The sequence below is a fragment of the Monodon monoceros genome, unplaced genomic scaffold, assembly GCF_005190385.1.
Source record: "Monodon monoceros isolate NGI ecotype Baffin Bay Population unplaced genomic scaffold, NGI_Narwhal_1 Super_Scaffold_15, whole genome shotgun sequence".
NCBI classification, from domain to species: Eukaryota; Metazoa; Chordata; class Mammalia; order Artiodactyla; family Monodontidae; genus Monodon; species Monodon monoceros.
In genome coordinates, this window is record NW_021703771.1 from 17,567,060 (window position 1) to 17,585,769 (window position 18,710).

General features: G+C 40.6%; 2 protein-coding genes across 8 annotated transcripts in view; one reads left to right on the plus strand and one right to left on the minus strand.

The window, feature by feature from the left end:
- Positions 1-13,306, minus strand: part of SNAP91 (synaptosome associated protein 91) — a 157,059-nt gene extending 143,753 nt beyond the window's left edge. For 2 of the 7 annotated variants that reach the window (XM_029224259.1, XM_029224261.1), the window contains exons 1-2: positions 13,207-13,292; positions 11,715-11,874 (exon numbers count right to left, since the gene is read on the minus strand). In XM_029224259.1, the coding sequence (XP_029080092.1) occupies positions 11,715-11,844 (130 nt within the window). In that variant the 5' untranslated portion in view covers positions 11,845-11,874; positions 13,207-13,292. Of the gene's footprint in view, positions 1-11,714; positions 11,875-12,572; positions 12,700-12,747 lie in introns of those variants that run through there. The other 5 variants (XM_029224258.1, XM_029224255.1, XM_029224254.1 and 2 more) reach the window with 5 other exon arrangements.
- LOC114896292 (proline-rich protein 36-like) lies at positions 12,091-13,483 on the plus strand. Its single transcript, XM_029224265.1, has 2 exons — positions 12,091-12,248; positions 12,292-13,483. Exons 1-2 carry the CDS (start codon positions 12,091-12,093, stop codon positions 13,481-13,483), a joined length of 1,350 nt encoding a protein of 449 aa, XP_029080098.1.
- The last annotated feature ends 5,227 nt before the right edge of the window (positions 13,484-18,710 follow it).

Consider the following 18,710-nt stretch of genomic DNA (forward strand, 5'->3'; position numbering starts at 1 on the left):
AGGGCCTAAAATTTAGTAAAGGTGTAATAAAAAAACACTCGGCAAATGTTTACCTAAACCTGCTACCATGCTGTGTTTGGTGTTAGAGATAAGGCAGCCTCACAAAACTGCAGGTCAGAGGGAGCCACCAAACCCACCACAGCTCCATGAGTGAGATGACAGGGACAGAAGCACTGGGTGCCATCGACCTACTGAAAAGGAATGAGTGAAGCCAGGTTTCAGACATGAGATTTTAAAATATATATTAAAACATAGAAGCAGCGTGTACAGAGGCCCCAAAATAATGCACAGTATAGTGAAGCCGATGAATGTCAGAGCTGCTCTGGGATGTGTGTAAAGGGGGTGGGAGGACAGAGGATGGGAAAAACAGGCTAGATCCATTTCTAGCATATAGGTGGACTATCAAGGAAAAAAAACACCTGATAATTTAGATAAACATTACAGGCATCTTCTACCCATTTGGCTGTACTCATGAGGAAATAAAAGCAATCCCCAGGGCCAGAAATGAAAGAAGATGCAGAAAACCACATAGTAAACTGATACTTAAGAGAAGGCTGCCCTGAGGCCATGTGTTAGTCTGAGCAGCCAGAGGCTTAGATTTTAACAACCCTGTGGGGAATAGAAGACAAGGCAGTTGGGACTAAGCAAGATGGCTGATTGGAACTAAGACCTCCTTATAGAGCTGGGATCCTCAAAGAGTTACTCCCTTTCTAAAATTAGGAGGAAAAAAATCAACAAAGAACACCTTCAAGCAAAGGAAGACCAGAAGAAAACTATTCACTCAACCTAGGTTCTTAGTAGATGTCAGGGGGAAAAAAATCTCTGGGGCATTTTGTAAACATAGCTTTTCACCTCGTTGGAGTCTGTGATTCAAATTTATATTACAGACTCACATTCCTCCATCCAAGACCCTTAGAGCGATACATGTTTCAGAATTTAGGATTTCCCAGATTTTACAAAAGTAATGTGGTGCATATACCATATACTAAGTAACCTAGTATAATGTGGACAACACACCATAATATGACATTTCTGTAGCTCAATATATGAACCTTCATGGTAGGTAGTACAACAGCTATATCTGATCAAGTTTTGCCACCAGATGATTTACAAAAAGAATTTCATTCTTCTGAGCTTTCTGGATTTTCAAATTATGGATAAGGATTATGGACCTGGTCTTGCACTAGATGGGAAGCTCCAAGAGCACAAATCAACTTAAGGTGCTCCCAGGATGGTAGCACTTGTGGGACCTTGCAGAAGCAAACACAAATCCTCTCTAGGTGATCCTAGGCTTTCCAGGATTCCCAAAGATGAAGTCCTAGCCAACGTGATCTCATAGTCCAAAATTATAAAACACATGAAGAAATAAACCATGACTGACAGTTAGGCAAAAACAACAGCAGAAACAGAGCTTCATGTAACAGATCTATGACATACAGAATATAAAATGAGTTGTGTTCAAAATGGTAAAGAAATAAAAGAGGAACTCAAAAATGTGAGCAAGAAGTAATATGTTATCCCCAAACAGGGCAATTTTGAAAAACTCCAAAAATGAAAAATATAAATGAATAAAATTAGAAACTAAGAATGAGTAAAAGCAGACAAGATACAGCTAAAGAAAGAATTAATGAACTGGAAGATATCTGAAAAACAAAGCATGCCAAACAGTAAAGAAAGTGTTAGAAACTATGAAAGGTATATTTATAGATATAAGGGTGTAATGAGAAGGTCCAGCATATACATAATCATGTGTGAAGGAGAGAAGGAAGAGAATGGGTATAGGCAACAATCAAAGATGGAGAATTTTCCAGAACTAATGAGAGACATGAATTCTCAAATTCTGGAAACTCATAAAGCTCCAAATAGGGTAAATAAAAAGTACGTCTAAAACACATACAGTATAGATAGAGAAGACACAAGATTTTAAAAGCAACCACAAAAACAGAGATTACCTAAAGGCTGGTAGTCTAATAGATGACTTCTTAAGAGCAACAATGGAAGCCAAATATAATCTTTAAAAGAAAATAACTCAATCTAAAATTGTATACCCAGATAAACTACCCTTCAGCAATGTGGGTAAAATATTTTTTTTTAGACAAAAACAGAGTTTACTACTAAACAGCCTCACTGAAAGAGTTTCAAAAAGATATAGTTCAAGGAAATCCTCGGCATGATCAAGGAATGGTGAACAAAGAAGGAAAGGTGGATTCAGCTAAATGAACACTGCCTGTATGAAGTAATGATGTCTGGCTTTGGGGGTTAAATCAATGGTGGACTAAATCCCTGGACAATAATAGCATATAAGTAAAAAGTGGATGACTGGAATTAAAAATGTCTAAATTTCGTCTCTTGTTGCAGTGACGCAAGTGGGTGCACCGGGACCACAGGCTTGGAGTGGAACTTCTAAGATTGTTTTAAGAAAATGGCAGACAAGCTGGACATGAGAGAAATCGTGAGCTTTGATAAGGCCAAGCTGAAGAAGATGCAGATGCAGGAGAAGAACACCCTGCAAGCCAATTGAGATTTTCTAAGAACCTGGAGGATTCTCCGCCTCCATCATCTTGGAGACCCTAGTCATGATGTGGAGGAAGAGCCACCTGCAAGATGGACACGAGCAACAAGCTGCACTGTGAACCCGGGCACTCTGTGCCAATGCCACCGGCCTGTGGGTCTCTGAGGGGATCCTCTATAGGACTGCCAAATTCTCTGGTTTGCTCTGGGATATTATAGAAAATTGTTTGTATGATTAATGACAATAAAACACACTTCATGGCAAAAAAAAAAGTTTCTAAATTTCTTTTCTTTGGTAGGAAAAAAAAGAGATACTGATCGACTTGAGACTTTTAGAATGCATACTAAATTTTGAAGGGCAAACACTAAAAGAACTGAAATAGCAGCCGCATAGCACAGGGAGATCAGCTCGGTGCTTTGTGACCGCCTAGAGCGGTGGGATAGGGAGGGTGGGAGGGAGGGAGACGCAAGAGGGGACAGATATGGGAACATATGTATATGTATAACTGATTCACTTTGTTATAAAGCAGAAACTAACACACCATTGTAAAGCAATTATACGCCAATAAAGATGTAAAAAAAATCAAATTAAAAAAAAAGAAATTAAAGTAAAACAAGTCTTTTAAATATACTGTAATCCAGGTAACGTCCTACCTAGCTGTATTGCTAATAATGATAAATATAATATAGGACATGGTCTCCATGATTAAAGATAACACATTCTTTTCTAAAGCTAGAATCTGATTTATAATAATACATTTATGGTAGTACATTTCTAGAGAGCTACAAAAATCACTGGGAACAAATTCAAAGTAATGAGCACTTTCTGAACATTTCCTATAAATGCAATACAAATATTATTTATTCATAAAACTATAATGTCTAGAATTATAAATTTAAAATGTGATTCAATAAAGGTATTCTTGTTAAAAAAAAAAAAAGAAATAGTATATATAGCTTCCAAACTAAAGAAGGGGAAAGTTAGAATTAAAGTAAAACCTGAAGCAATTGAAAGGAGACGAAAAACAAGCACAGTAAGGGCAAATTAGTAAGGATCATGCATCAGTTGTTATGGTGGTGGGAGTAGCAGTAATGGTACTAGTCATGGCAACAACAGCAACTGTACTAGTAATGGTTAACTACAGTAGTGGTAGTAATAACTGATGTTCATTGCAGGTGTGTGTGTCAAGCTCTGGGCTGGGTCTCTTACATGTACTCTCTCTCTCGTACTCCTTAACAGATATGAGGTAGGTACTATTACTAATCATTTTACAGATAAGGTTTATTACTGATTAAAACCAGGCAGAAGACAGCTAAAGAAGGAGAGGTCAGAGAGTTTTAAAAGAATTGATCACTCACTGAATTTGAGAGAGGAGGGAAAACCCTCAGGTCAGTGGCCTGGGCAACTGGGTGGGCAATACCTGGCACCTCACAAAGCTTCTAATATTTCATGCATGAATTAAGCCAAAGACACAGAATATCCAAAGTAAGCTTACAGCTATGCTTGTTTTCTTTGGAATCGTGAGTGTCTGTTTCAAGAAGCATGGCTGTGAAAGAAAAGCAAAGGATGACAGGTTGGTTGCTAGAAGAGGTCATAGAGTCCAAGGAGAGCTGTGTGTGTAGGAGGTTTTGTTTGTTTGTTTTCAACGGAGATACTCGAAAATTTCGTAAGAGAGCTAGAGAGAGAGGTTAAAGATACGGATGACAGAGAGAATAACTGATGCAGAAAGGAGGAGAGTTATAGCTTAAAATAAAAGTGCTAACCCTAGGAGAATAATCAAATGATCAGGCCATAAAGCAAAACCACAGAAAGCAAAGATCTAGCTTCTCTCTCCTGGGTAGCCAGGAATGGCACATCACAAAATCATTTAGAAGACACTAGACCCTTCTTAAAGATGCATAATAGAGAAACCTTATGTACACATGGGAGGGCAGGGAGGGGGGACGGGGGGATCCTCACACGCTTAGGACAAATGAACAGAGAGCAGGAAAACAGCTAGAGAAGGGCTGTGGGCTTCAGGGTACAATTCTCGCTCTGGTTTGTGCTTTCACCCAACTGCTCCAAGGAAGACACCATCATTTTGCACTTATAGGTCACCATGCAATTGACAATGAGTGTGCCATTCAACTATTCTCCCCTTTGTGAGGAACAAAAGATAAACTTCCATGTTACATAAACACCTAAGGAAAAACAGATAGTCAACATGTCCCTTACAAGCGAACAATATATTCCTTTGTAAAGAGAAAGGAATTTTACAAAGTGAAACTGATGAATAAATATTTTTAATGGCAAGAAATGTGGCTTTTCAAATTATTTAACTGCACTAAGATTATATTGAAGGTTCTCTCAGAAGCTGCTGGCTCAGGAGTTGAGTCACCTAAAATACAACTCAAGCATCATCGGCCCTCAGGGAACAGGGTTATATGCCACTCCTGACCTTCTTTACCAAGTTACTGAAACCAAGATAAGCTCCAAAGAACACCCTACCCCAGGATCAATCAATTTGAAGAGAAGAGGTAAGATATTTAAAGGATATTTACTTGTCAAAAACAAAGGGAAAGATCCATGGCAACTAAGTGCACAGATTAAATTTCAAATAAGACTTCAGGAGCCATTTGTTAAATGTTAAAACTAATATGGCAATGTACGAAAAATACAGATTTTAATCTAAAATGCATCAAGCTAACATTGCAATTAAGATATGAATTTACCTACTATGTCCATAGTTTTACATCTTTTTCCATGTTTACAGTCTTCTAAATCACTAGAGTAACTTCTAAAAAAATTGATTTGAGTTACCAATTTTATACTGCTTCTAAGAAAGTACCCGCTAACCACACTGATCTCAAACGGGAAAAAAAAATCTAAAGTGACCCAAAGATGTACCTAAGACTCCTTGCCACTGTTCTTTTCCTAATCCTGCTAACCCCTAAACTTCACAAGATCTCTTTTCTCCCCTCCTGGGATGCTGAACGTCACCTGAGAATGTCACAGGACCACACAGATTGGACCCCTTCAGATTTAAGGTATAAAGGATACTCAGCTTGAATGTTTTTCAGAAGTCTATTTCCCTCATCTCTTCTTGACTACCTAAAAAATAACACAGACTGTTCTAAACCATCTCCACATGGGCTGAGGCTTCCGGTGAAATCAAGGAGGAGGAACAGAGTATGCCTCGGTATAGAAAATTAGAGGGTTTCTTTAGACAATAACAAATGGTTAAACGAGAACTGGAATCAAAGTAAAATATATTTACAGCAAGTTAGTACACTTCTCATATTGAAAGTTACCCTAGTGTTCAGTAAACTTTTATACACTGTTCCAACTTAATTTTACTCAATAAACTAAGCTTACATTTTCGATACTAGCATTACAGAAAGCTCTATAAGTTATCACAAAGATAGATATGGTATCAACTGAATCAGTGTGCAAATAGTACTTCTATAAATTGAAATATATTTTATATACTGTATCCTAAAGAAGCTTATGTAAAGCAAATAAATTTTTAGGTTTAAATTTTCATTCTATGTTTACTCACAAAATTTCTTATTAGCAGATATTTTATAAATAAAGTAAAAGCAGTAGGAATTTTGTGGTCATTTGCCAATATTTGTCTCGAATCAAAACATAGTCTTGTATCTCCCATTCCCTTTACCACATGTTCTTATAAGAAATACAATCTTGGACCTCCCTGGTGGCGCAGTGGTCAGGAATCCGCCTGCCGATGCAGGGGACACGGTTTCAAGCCCTGGTCCAGGAAGATCCCACATGCCGTGGAGCAACTAAGCCCGTGCGCCACAACTACTGAGCTTGTGCATCTAGAGCCTGCAAACCACAACTACTGAAGCCCACATGCCACAACTACTGAAGGCTGGCACGCCTAGAGTCCATGCTCCGCAACAAGAGAAGCCACCGCAATGAGAAGCCCGCGCACCGCAATGAAGAGTAGCCCCCACTTGCTGCAACTAGAGGAAGCCTGCAAGCATCAATGAAGACCCAACGCAGCCAAAAATAAATAAATGTATTAAAAAAAAGGTATCTAATAAAGATAGTCTGATTTAAAAAAAAAAGAAATACAACCTTATTTTTTCTTAATTTGGGAGGAAAAGAATCATTTATAAAATGCCAATATCTCTCAAACATAAGATTCAGAACTTGAATTACTTGCTTATTATGTAGGATAAGCTCATTATTAAAAACTCACAAGAGGTTTAGAATGGAAAAAAGTAGGATTACTGATAAGCAATTTGGCTTTTCATAAGGTTTGGTTTGATGTTGATAGTAATGTCTTAAGTTTGGAATTTTGACAATCTTAAATAGGGTATTTTAAAAGTATAGCACACACAGAAACTGTTCATAAGAGCAATTAACCAAAATGAATCCTATACAAGGGCTGTAAAACTTCCCAAATTCTCCCTGCAGGTGTTACTCTGGGCCAACTCCATTTTGTTGTTGTTCTTTAACCTTGACGCAGCACTTGGGAAAGCACTGGGTGCCCTACTGGATCCTGTTACTTTATTATTTGACTTGGGCTATCCCTTAGGCCATCAACTACAAAACAGAAAAGGAAAAACAGTGGAAATGTAAAATAGTTTACATTTTGTAATGTAACGCAATCAAGAAGGTGAATGCTTGACAAGTCTGGATGTTTCATGTGCTATCAAATAGGTACACAATGTTAAAGGGAAAGGAAGTGAGGATGTACAGATGGATCCAGAAAAACTAATGTTAAACTAACATTGGTTAGGTGTTTAATTTTCATGTGCAAAGGGCAATCTTATTATAGTATAGAATAAAAGTTTTACATAATCCAAAAGTACCTTAAAATATATAATCCTTATTTAAATTATTAAGGTTAATCATAACCGTTAACTTTCATCTATAACTGCTGATTATGGTCAAGCTTTTCTGAATACATTTTTTTCCTCCAAGAAACATACTATGAGTGAAAAGAAGGACAAAATATATGAGAATATATGTCTAGAGTTTGCTTATCTCTCTACCTTCTTACATGTAATTCTGCCTCCAGATGTTAACAAACCATTTCTTCAAATGTATAAATCATATATCATTAAGCATCATTTTATAAATTACCATAGTTAACAATAATTTTTGTGGCCTATCAACCCAAAGAGAAAAAAATTATCTTCTAAACCAGTACTTTAAATAATATTAAGTACACATTTCATAAAGATTCTGAGCCCATTCAATTAACCCAGTGTCTTAAAAAAAGAAAATCACAGAGCCATAAACTCTATTCTTACAACCTTCTAATATGAACTCCAAACTACAAAGTTATATACAAATCAAACTAATTAAAACTTTTTTGGTTTCATGTGCACAGCAAAGGAAACCATAAACAAGATGAAAAGACAACCCTCAGAATGGGAGAAATTATTTGCAAACGAAGCAACTGACAAAGGATTAATCTCCAAAATATACAAGCAGCTCATGCAGCTCAATATCAAAAAAACAAACAACCCAATCCAAAGATGGGCAGAAGACCTAAATAGACATTTCTCCAAAGAAGATATACAGACTGCCAGCAAACACATGAAAGGATGCTCAACATCACTAATCATTAGAGAAATGCAAATCAAAACTACAGTGAGGTGTCACCTCACACCAGTCAGAATGGCCATCATCAAAAAATCTAGAAACAATAAATGCTGGAGCGGGTGTGGAGAAAAGGGAACCCTCTTACACTGTTGATGGGAATGTAAATTGATACAGCCACTGTGGAGAACAGTATGGAGGTTCCTTAAAAAACTACAAATAGAACTACCATATGACCCAGCAATCCCACAACTGGGCATATACCCTGAGAAAACCATAATTCAAAAAGAGTCATGTACCACAATGTTCACTGCAGCACTATTTACAACAGCCAGGACATGGAAGCAACCTAAGTGTCCATCGACAGATGAATGGATAAAGAAGATGTGGCACATATATATGATGGAATATTACTCAGCCATAAAGAGAAACAAAATTGAGTTATTTGTAGTGAGGTGGATGGACCTAGAGTCTGCCATACAGAGTGAAGTAAGTCAGAAAGAGAAAAACAAATACCATATGCTAACACATATATATGGAATCTAAAAAAAATGGTTCTGATGAACCTAGGGGCAGGACAGAAATAAAGACGCAGATGTAGAGAATGGACTTGAGGACACAGGGAGGGGGAAGGGTTAGTTGGGACAAAGTGAGAGAGCGGCATGGACATATATACACTACCAAATGTAAACTAGATAGTTAGGGGGAAGCAGCACAGGGAGATCAGCTTGGTACTTTGTGACCCCCTAGAGGGGTGGGATAGGGAGGGTGGGAGGGAGACGCAAGACGGAGAAGAAATGGGGATATATGTATATGTATAGCTGATTCACTTTGTTATACAGCAGAAACTAACACACCATTGTGAAGTAATTATACTCCAATAAAGATGTAAAAAAAAAAAAAGACCTATATACCAGCTAAAAAACAGGAAGCTCTTCGTTATGAATATTGAAAATAAACTTACAAGAGAAATTAAAAAAAAAACTTTTTTGGTTTCAAATCCCCAACTCTACATTTTGCACTCTTTTCCTCCTAACTAGTATTTAATATTTTCAAAACTAAATAAACTTAAGATTATTTCAGTGCCTATAGTGAAACTTAGTTATATGTTTGCATGTTTTAATAACTGGTATAACTCACTTTTAAAACTGGTGTGTTATTGGAACACCTGTGAATAAATTATAAGGTAGTCTACTGTTATTTAAAGGAACATTACAAAGAATTCTGTGCAAAGATCCCCTCTTGCAGTACATATACATACAACATTATTTATATGTTCAGACTTTCCATATCATGTTTTCTTAAAATAGGACATATCAGTAACTTGATACCTATCTTTCCAAATTCTACCCTAAGGTTGGCTTTAAGTGAAGATAATTTATTTTATGTCTTACTGGAAAAGTAAAATGTTAAAAAGAAAGACCAATACTCCTCACTGCTTGGCTTTTGCTCATTTTTTAAATGACAGAATTAACATTTCTGCATGCATATCATAGAAATTACAATAAGTGTGTGGGGCTGTGATGCTCAATTTCACACAAAGCCATGCAAAAAGGATGGGTATTTTGAAGATTAGACCATTCAGCTCATTTGGTTCCCTTCCCCCCCCAATAGAGAATATTACTAAATAAACCACAGATGGCAGTTAAGTGCAGGGGTTAAAAGTTATGAAAGTTAATTACCTTCCCCGAAACTTTTAAGTGATGATAAATTAATAATGTAAAGCTCAGTGCCCAGCATATAGTAACTGCTCAATAAATGTTTAGCTCTTATGATTGTCCGTGTTCTTAACTCAATACCAGTTCCTACTTCCATGGCTTTCCTTAAATCTTCCCGCTGTGTTCCACATCTTCAGAATCACTTCACTTACTAACATACACTGGAGATACTGAAAAACCCCCCACCTGGAAAATTTATAAAAGACTTTTCAAGATCTAAAGATTAAGGTGACTATCTAGATATGGAAAAGTCAGTCTTTATGTGAATCACGTTTAATGAAATACCTGTAAGTGTTCTCTGAAATGTATCAATATATCGATCTATCATTTTCAAATCATTGAGCAAATCCATAACCTATTGCTTTTTTATTATGAGGATTTGCTACACCTACACCTACCTTTAAAACATGAATCATCCTTCCAGGGTTGGGGAAACTGATCAAAGATGGCTAAATGATTCAGCACGCTGCAGCAAAACGAGCTGGTCATGAATTTATAATTTCCACTTCTGTTAGGGTCCCTGGCCACCTCTCTCACCCTGTACTGCATGTGTAACACACGATACCATAATCAACACATTTTGTTGAAAACTCCCTCAGGAAAAGAGTAATGGTGTTTCCCCCTCAGGCAAGCTTCTCGTAGCAAAATTATTCAATTTTATGAGACAACAGGTTCGCAAGGCTGGAGAACCCTTAGGATATCCAGCTGTCAGCTTCATCAAGCTTTGCTTAAACAGGTAACAGGACCAGAGTCAATTCTAACAGTGGTGCCATTTTCTCAGCTGCACAAGGCAGACACTGGGGAAGGCCTCAAGCATAAGAAAACCAGAAAATGGGCAAAGGAAGCCAGGTGGGAAATGGGTATGGCTTGACCTGCCCGTGTCTTTCATGCCAGCACTGACCTTTACCAACGAACACAATAGCAGGACAGATTCTAAGCAGGTCCCAAAAGACTGAACAGCAACTACAGAATATATTCTGATGTAGCCTTACTTATAAGGAGCCTCACTACTCAAAGCAGGTGAAAGCCTTTTTCTAAGTGTCCCCATTTGCCCTTCAATAACTAAACATTTACTATGTTAATCAAATGAAATATTTACTTCAGAAATATATAGATTCCAAACTAGATTAAAAAACCCAATACTTTAAAAAACCCATCAAAAAACCCAATACTTTAAAAAAAATTATAAGTTGAATGTTTTCATCTAAAATTGCACCATCTCTAAGGCTGGGAAAGCACATCCATTTTGTGTCCACTGCATGGTCATTCTGCCCAGCAGTTCCCAAGAATGGGACAAAGAAGTGTGCCGGGATGGGTAAAATGAAATCTCCATTATCTATGATGTGCAATTTCCTCATTCAAGAGCTTGAATTTGTTTCAGTTTGGTGTGGTGACATACAACACACACTCAGGCACCAAATCTCAGCAGCAGCACCGAAAAAGATGACACTTTTAAAACTACCCAAAATGTATTTAGGAAACAACTAGGGTGATAAATTTGACCTTCCATGAATCCATTTTTGGGGTTACTGTTGTTACCACCGTGTAACCCCTGATTTCCTCGAACGTGGACTGGAAAAGGGGAAGGGTGGAGAAAGGAAGGGGGAAAGAGGTGAAAAGCGCCTAACCCTGAATTTACAATTTCTTGGTATCTTAAATTATTAATCTATCTATCTATCTATATATATATAATCGTTTTTTTCCTCCAGCAAAACCTTGGAGGTCAAAAGGAGAAAAAAATGGCTCAAAGTCAAGGTTTCAGGGCCGACCCAAGGCGACACCTCCACGGTGGGAGATTTCGAGCTCGGGGCAGCCCCGCTGGTAGGTCGGAAGGCTGCAGCATTATCGACCAAGCGCCCAGGCCGCGTCGCCCGTATCCACGGCGCCTCGGCCATGCGCATGTCCCACTTATATAAAGAGATGCTTACAGTCCAGGTGCTTCTTCTTGGGGCCCATCACTTCATGAGTGGTGGCTTTGCACACCGCTCTGGCTACAGCGGAGCCTGTCACGCTGTACTGAGCGGCGGCGATCCGATCCGTGAGCGTTTGGCCCGACATCTTCTCCGGCCGCGTCTACCGCCTTCCCTTCTGCGGGAAAAAGGGAGAGATGGTCCTGCTTTAAGCCGCAGACCAGACCCTCCGAGCACCCAGGCCTTGCCTCCTCCAGCCGCAGGGCGGCTCTCTTCTCCGTCCCCGCCCTGGTACCACCTTCCCGGAGCCAGCACCGCGCTAAGCTCCGCTCGAACGACGCGGTTTAGGAGTCTTGAGCGAGACTAGTGCGAGTCCGGTGCCAGCATCGTGACAATGTCCCCGACCGACCCCCCCCACTCCCCTCCCCCCGGATGCTGCCCGCCTCACCCTTCCGCGCCCCCCAGTCCATCAGCACTTCCCCTGCAAGCTATCTCGGGTGCCAGCCCAGCTCCCGCGTGCCTCGGGGTTATGCCCTGGGCGCCGCGCCCGCCGTGTGCCCACCTCTCGCCTGCCAGCCGCAGCGTCTCCTCCTAGCAGCCCGCAGGCTTCGGAGAATGGATCGTATACCCAAGCCCTGGCCGCCTCCCTCCTCCTCCTCGCGCTGCTGCAGCAACCGGCTCGTCCTCCCTCGGTCGCGGCAGAGATTATCCTAGTATTGCGCCATATTACGCGCCCGCCTCCCCTTCCTTCCTCGCCGCGGTCTCCAAAGACCCGCCGAGGCCCTCCGCCCGGACCCCCTCCCTTCGCCCCCAAATCGCCGCCGCAGGGGCCGCCCCAGGGCTCCGCGGAGGCGCCGGAGTCTCGCAGCGCCTCGCCCTCCCTGACAGCGGAGCAGAGACGGGCTGACAGCCCAGCCCCCCGCCCGCCCTTCAGCGCGCCGCGGAGCTGTCACACGGCCGCTGCCCTTCTCCGCGCCCTAGGATTATCCTCTCCGGATCCCCGGGCGGCCCAAGCACGGGGAGGGGGCCGAGCCTGGGCGGCGGTACTCACCCCGCCCCAGGAACGGCGCCGCCAGCCGCAGGATGAGCGGAGCCCAGGCCGCCGAGGGAAGTCGCGTCGGGTGGGTGTGAGCGGCCGCGAGCGGACCCGGTGTCCGCTGCGCGCCGCCTCCGGCCCTGGCCCGGCCCCCGCCCTCAGCTCCGCGGTCCCTGCGCCCGCCGCCCGTGGCCCCAGGAGCCAGCCGCACCCGCCCGCCGCCGTGTCTCTCCAGCCCTCCGCGCTGCGTCTCCATCCCCGCCCCCACCTCAGCTGTAGCTGCTCTGACGAGTCAGGTGACGGCGGCGGACAAACCCGGGCGAGCTCTCCACGCAGCGCCTCGCGGCCCCCTCCCAGCTACTCACACACGCCGCCCCCCGGGGCCGCGAGCCTACAGGCAAGGGGGCGCCGCGCGCGAGCATCCCCGGCAGGCGCGAGGAGAGGAGGCGGGGAGGCGAAGAGGGCGACACTCACCCAGCCAGCCACCCTCCGTCAGGCGCCCAGCTGCCTCTCGGCTCGCGGGACCCGCACCCAGCACGCACTGCGTGCGCGCGCACCACGCACACCTGCCGGCCGACTGCGGGATGCGCCGGGGGCGCCGGGGGCGTTGGCGCAGTTGGGCAAGTGGGCTCCTGGAGTTCAGCGCTGTGAAGGCCGCGACTGGGGCGTCGTCCCGCGCTGCCTGGCAAAGCCCAGCCAGCTCTCCCCTACCTCTGACTCGCCCGCCCGTCAAAGGCAGCAGAGGCCCTGATGGGCAGGGCGATTTAAAATGTCAGATTTCTGCTGGCCAACCGCGCCCGTTACCTGTGCGTCCTCAACTCCTTGGAGCTCCTCTACTTGTCTCTGTTTTAGTTGGGATCTGGGGTGGGCAGTTAATTCTAGCCACTTTGGTCTGAAACGCATAGTGAAGTCTACCACAAGGACGAGTAATTCACAAAACCATCAATCGAGTCCCAGATCATACGCACAGTAATCATTTAGGTGTGCAAGGAAAACTCTTTGTACCCCTAAGTAATTTTTGCCAATTAAATAGTGTTTGAATGTCTTAAGTGTATTTGAATTGTATACATGGATTTCTAAACAGGGATTTGGCTATGCTAAAAGTTTCACGTGTTGACATTTTCAAAGACTGTTATTTACCTTAACCTAAAAAAATATTTTAAATTCTCACGGTACAATCACGATCAGAACTTCATTTGTGAATTTTCTTGCCATGTTTCCTGGCTACAGGTGGCCTCTATTAGGCCTGGAGGCTTTAAAATGTCTACCTATAGATATCAAGGTTTTGTTGTGTACTCTCTTTCACCTGGTACAGTGTTGAGTACGAATCATGATTTTGTAACTGTTGGGACTGATTCTAGCATTAATCGCATGCTTGACAACTAAAGAAAGGCAGCCCAAGACTATCTTTATCAGGATTCAAATGCTAGTCTTACCATATCTAGCAATACCACACCTAGATATTTAAACAAAAGAAATATATAAAAACACACTTCCATTCAAAACCTTGTCCTCCCATTTTGTAATAGATTTATATAGTGGCTCTGAACTGGAAGAGTGTTATTCTAGCGGTAAATGAACAAAATGGAATACTGCTAAGCAATAACGAGGAAGGAACTAACAACATAGATGAATCTCAAATGTATTATGCTACATCAAAGAAGCCCCACCTCAAATGCTACTTATAGCTGTGATTCTCTTTATATAACATTCTAAAAAAGGCAAAACTATAGAAACAAAGCATGTCAGCTGCCAGGGATGGGGGAAGAGATTGACTGCAAAGGGGCAGAAGGAAACTTTTCTGGAGTGATGGAAAAGTTGGATATCATGATTGCAGTGATAGTTACACAACTGCATATATTTCTCAAAACTTATCAAATTGTACACTTAAAATTGGTGACTTTATTGTATGTAAATTGAACCTCAATAAATCTGATAAAAAGAGCTGGGGTGGCAATATTATCAGACAGAACAGACTACACAATAAGGAATATTAGGAGTGTTAAAGAGGCACATTTCATAAAGATAAGAATTCCTCAAGCATATGTAAGAATCCTACCTGTATATATATTGAGAAGAGTTTCAAAATGGGCTGAAGCAAAAACGAATAGCATTGAAAGGAGAAATAGGCAAATCCACAATTATACTTCAGGATTTCAACACTCTTCTACTGATAGCACAGGTGGACAGAAAGATTACAGATGACTTGAAATAACCATATCAATCAATTTGACCTAATTGACAATTATAAAGGACTCCACCCAACAACAGTGGAATACATTCTTTTCAAATGCGCATGGCATAGTTATCAGGATAGACCACATTCTGGACCATAAAGCTAGTTTCATAAATTTAGAAGGATTACTATTATACAAACTGCATTCTCTTACTACTGTGAATTTAACTGAAAATTAATAACAAATAGATATCTGGAAATCCCTACATGTTTAGTAATTAAACAACACATTCCAAACAACCCATGGGTCTAACTTTCCCATAGGAAATTTAGAAATTACTTTGAATTAAATAATAATGAAAATGCTACATATCAAAACTTGTGGGATGCAGGTAAAACAGAAATTAGAGGGAAACTTATAGCATTAAGATACTTTAAAGAATGGAAAACAACTAAGAAACGAGAAAAAGAAGAAATGAACCTCAGCATGAGCAGAAAGAAAGAAATAATAAAGATAAAAGTAAAAATCAATGAAAGTGAAAATAGACAAATAATAGAGAAATTCAATGAAACCAAAAACTGTTTATTTGAAATGATCAATAAAACAGATAAGCTCCCTAGCCAGAAAGGAAAAAGAGAGATAACACAAATTTTCAATGATAGTAATGAAAGAGAGGATAGGTCTTATGGATGCTAAAAGGATAAGAGATTGTTCTGAACATTATGCCAATAAATTATACAATTGTCATGAAATAAGGAAATAGTGTAGAATACTGGTTCTCCCATAGTCCAAAAGTGATGTTGGGTCATATACATTGCTACTAGTTAAGAGATTGTGAGCAAGTAACATGATTCCAAAAATGGTTAAAATAATACAATCTGTGAGTGATATACTTTTCAAAAATAAATTGGAGTGGCTTCCTTGTAATCCTATAATAGTGTGATATTACATACAGTAAATTATGTACATGTGGCACGGGAAGTATGGAAAGCCATAGTCTGTCTTCAGTATGCTAATCATGTCTCTGTTACTATACATGGGAGAGTATCCCACACATGAACATCCTTCTGTCATGGGTGGTAGCAGAAAAATGTTTGAAAATCTCCCTACAATGGAAGTATCATATACAAATTAGTGAATCATGTCAAGGGTAAAACCAACTTTTGAAATGTAATTGGTTGTTTTGGAAGAAAATCTTCCTAAGCTTTGAAAATAGTAGCATATTTCCAGTGGCAAAGATTAAGAAATGCCATGTTCTTATCTCCAGAAAAACTTAGAAATTTCAACCATGAAAGTTGAAGGAAAGAAAATTGACTAAAAGAAATACATTGAGAGAAAGAAAAAGGATTCCTTGTCAATATATTCCCTCTGAAAGCCCAAGGACATAATAAATAATATTCAACAAATCTGAAGCAAGAATAAGTATTGACAGTCAATATTTTTAAAAATGGAAAGGTTTTTTGATCTCTCTCAGTGGTCAGAAAAGAAGTTAAATACATAGATATCCAAAACATGTTTTTAAAAAATACATTGCACTTATTTTTTTCTGAACCAATCTACATATATGTCACCATATACATTCTTTTCTGTATGTCTGATTTAATACATATTTTCTTCTGAGTATCAGATTTAATAAAGAAAAAACCTAACAATAATTACATGTAGATCGACAATTTACACCAACATGTGAGGGCAAATGTCTTTAAGACACAAGAGTAAGATACAGTGAGTACAAGAAACAGAAATAAAGCTAAGGCCAATCTGATTGCCTCAGGCAACGACCTGAGGAGGAAGTGGAATTTGCATTTTTCTCTAAAAACTTAATGTCCTTCTTCAGGTAAAACTGTAGAGTGATTTTATTCCAGGGATGCTTTTCTGACAAAGCAGAAAAAAACACATGAGGTGCAAATATAACTATATTGGAATATATCCACCTCCACACACAAATGTGACATGTCTGTCCAAACTCAAAAGCAACCAACAACAAAAAGCAAAATTTGATATCCCGAATGCACTTGTACTGTACAGAGACAAAAAGATTGCTTCTCTTTTAAATGATTTTTTAAATTAATTAATTAATCGTTGGCTGCCTTGGGACTTCATTGTGGTGCGTGGGCTTCTCATTGCGGTGGCTTCTCTTGTTGTGGAGCATGCTCTCTAGGCGCGCAGGCTTCAGTAGTTGTGACACGTGGGCTCAGTAGTTGTGGCTCGCAGGCTCTACAGCGCAGGCTCAGTAGTTGTGGTGCATGGCTTTAGTCGTTCCACGGCATGTGGGACCTTCCCAGACCAGGGCTCGAACCCGTGTCCCCTGCATTGGCAGGCAGATTCTTAACAAGTGTGCTGCCAGGGAAGTCCCACTTCTCTTTTATAAGATGGCAAATGAAAGGGACCATGAAACTGATGAGGATTCTAACATAGCAAGAAAACTGTAGGTTGCATGAAATATCAGTAAGATTGAGATTCAAACAACTAGATCATCTCAGGAAATATAACATTTCATCCATGAAACCATTCAACTTATTTAAGAATGGAAGTAAACAAAGAGACAGTATATTCCAAGACAGGACAAACATTTATTAAGTTGGTTCTGCTTCATAATCAGTCTAGGAAAGAATTCCATGACAATAAGCATATTTGAAGGAATATGTACATTTTAATACATGATAACAATTAGAATAATTTAAATATGGTGTTTTCATTTTGCTTCCCTGTTTTAAGTCTCATGTGGCTGTTCCGGTTACTTACTGTTGTACAACAATCTTTGGCTTAAAAAAGCAATTTCTTATTCTCTTTCACAGTTCTGTAAATTAACAGGGCTCTGCTGGGTAGTTCTCCTTTGAAGTCTTTCATGTGGTTGCAATCAGATGACAGCCAGGGCTGTGGTCATCGGAAGTCCCCGCTGGGCTGTCCAAGATGGCTTATTCACTCTCATGCCTGGCACTTGACACTGGCCGCTCACTGAGAGCTCATCTGAGGTTTCTACCAGAGCACCAACACAAGTTATCTTTATGTGGCTTGGGCTCCTCATGGGAAAGTGGTCCAGGGTAGTCACATTTCTTACATGCTGGCTGGCTTCCAAGAGGGAACATCCCAAGGTGAGTGCTCCAAGAAACCTAGGTGGAAGCTATAAGTTTTCTTGTGACCTGACTCCAAGGTCATGCAGCAGCAGTTCTCTTATATTCTATTGATCAAAAGCAAGCGACACAGACAGCCCAGATTCAAGGGGAAGAGACTCTTACTGGAAGGTTCATTTGGGGACCAACTACCACAGTGACACACAGAAGTAAACCCTTGTGAAGGACCTATAGAGAGAAACCTATGCTCTCAAAGTATGAGGTTAAGTGATTCACTTAGGTCTCATGGAGAAGTACCCCCAAAATTAGCAAAAAATTGCTTGAGCATAAATTAAAATAACACAGTGCACCATTTCCTCTGGTTGGAATAGTCTCTCTCACATACTAGGTAAACTCCTACTCATCCTTCAAGACCCCAGATTGAGTTGCACATGATCTGCAAATCTTTCCCAAATCCTCTGTTAGTCTCTTATTTTTACAAATAAGGACATTTAAGACTTGAGAGTTTAAGTGACTTTCCCTCTATCACACAGTGAGATAATGGCATAACAAATCCTAAACCCCACATGTCCAATTTCCAATCCAGTGTTCTTTCCACTGTACTCATTGCTTCTGATAAAGATATGATAGTATTACAATAGACTCTCATGTGATAATATTAATTAGCTTTTTAGTCAGCAAAGTCCTTTTTAGAAATTTATGGGCTGGGAAGTGTAGCAGCTAATAT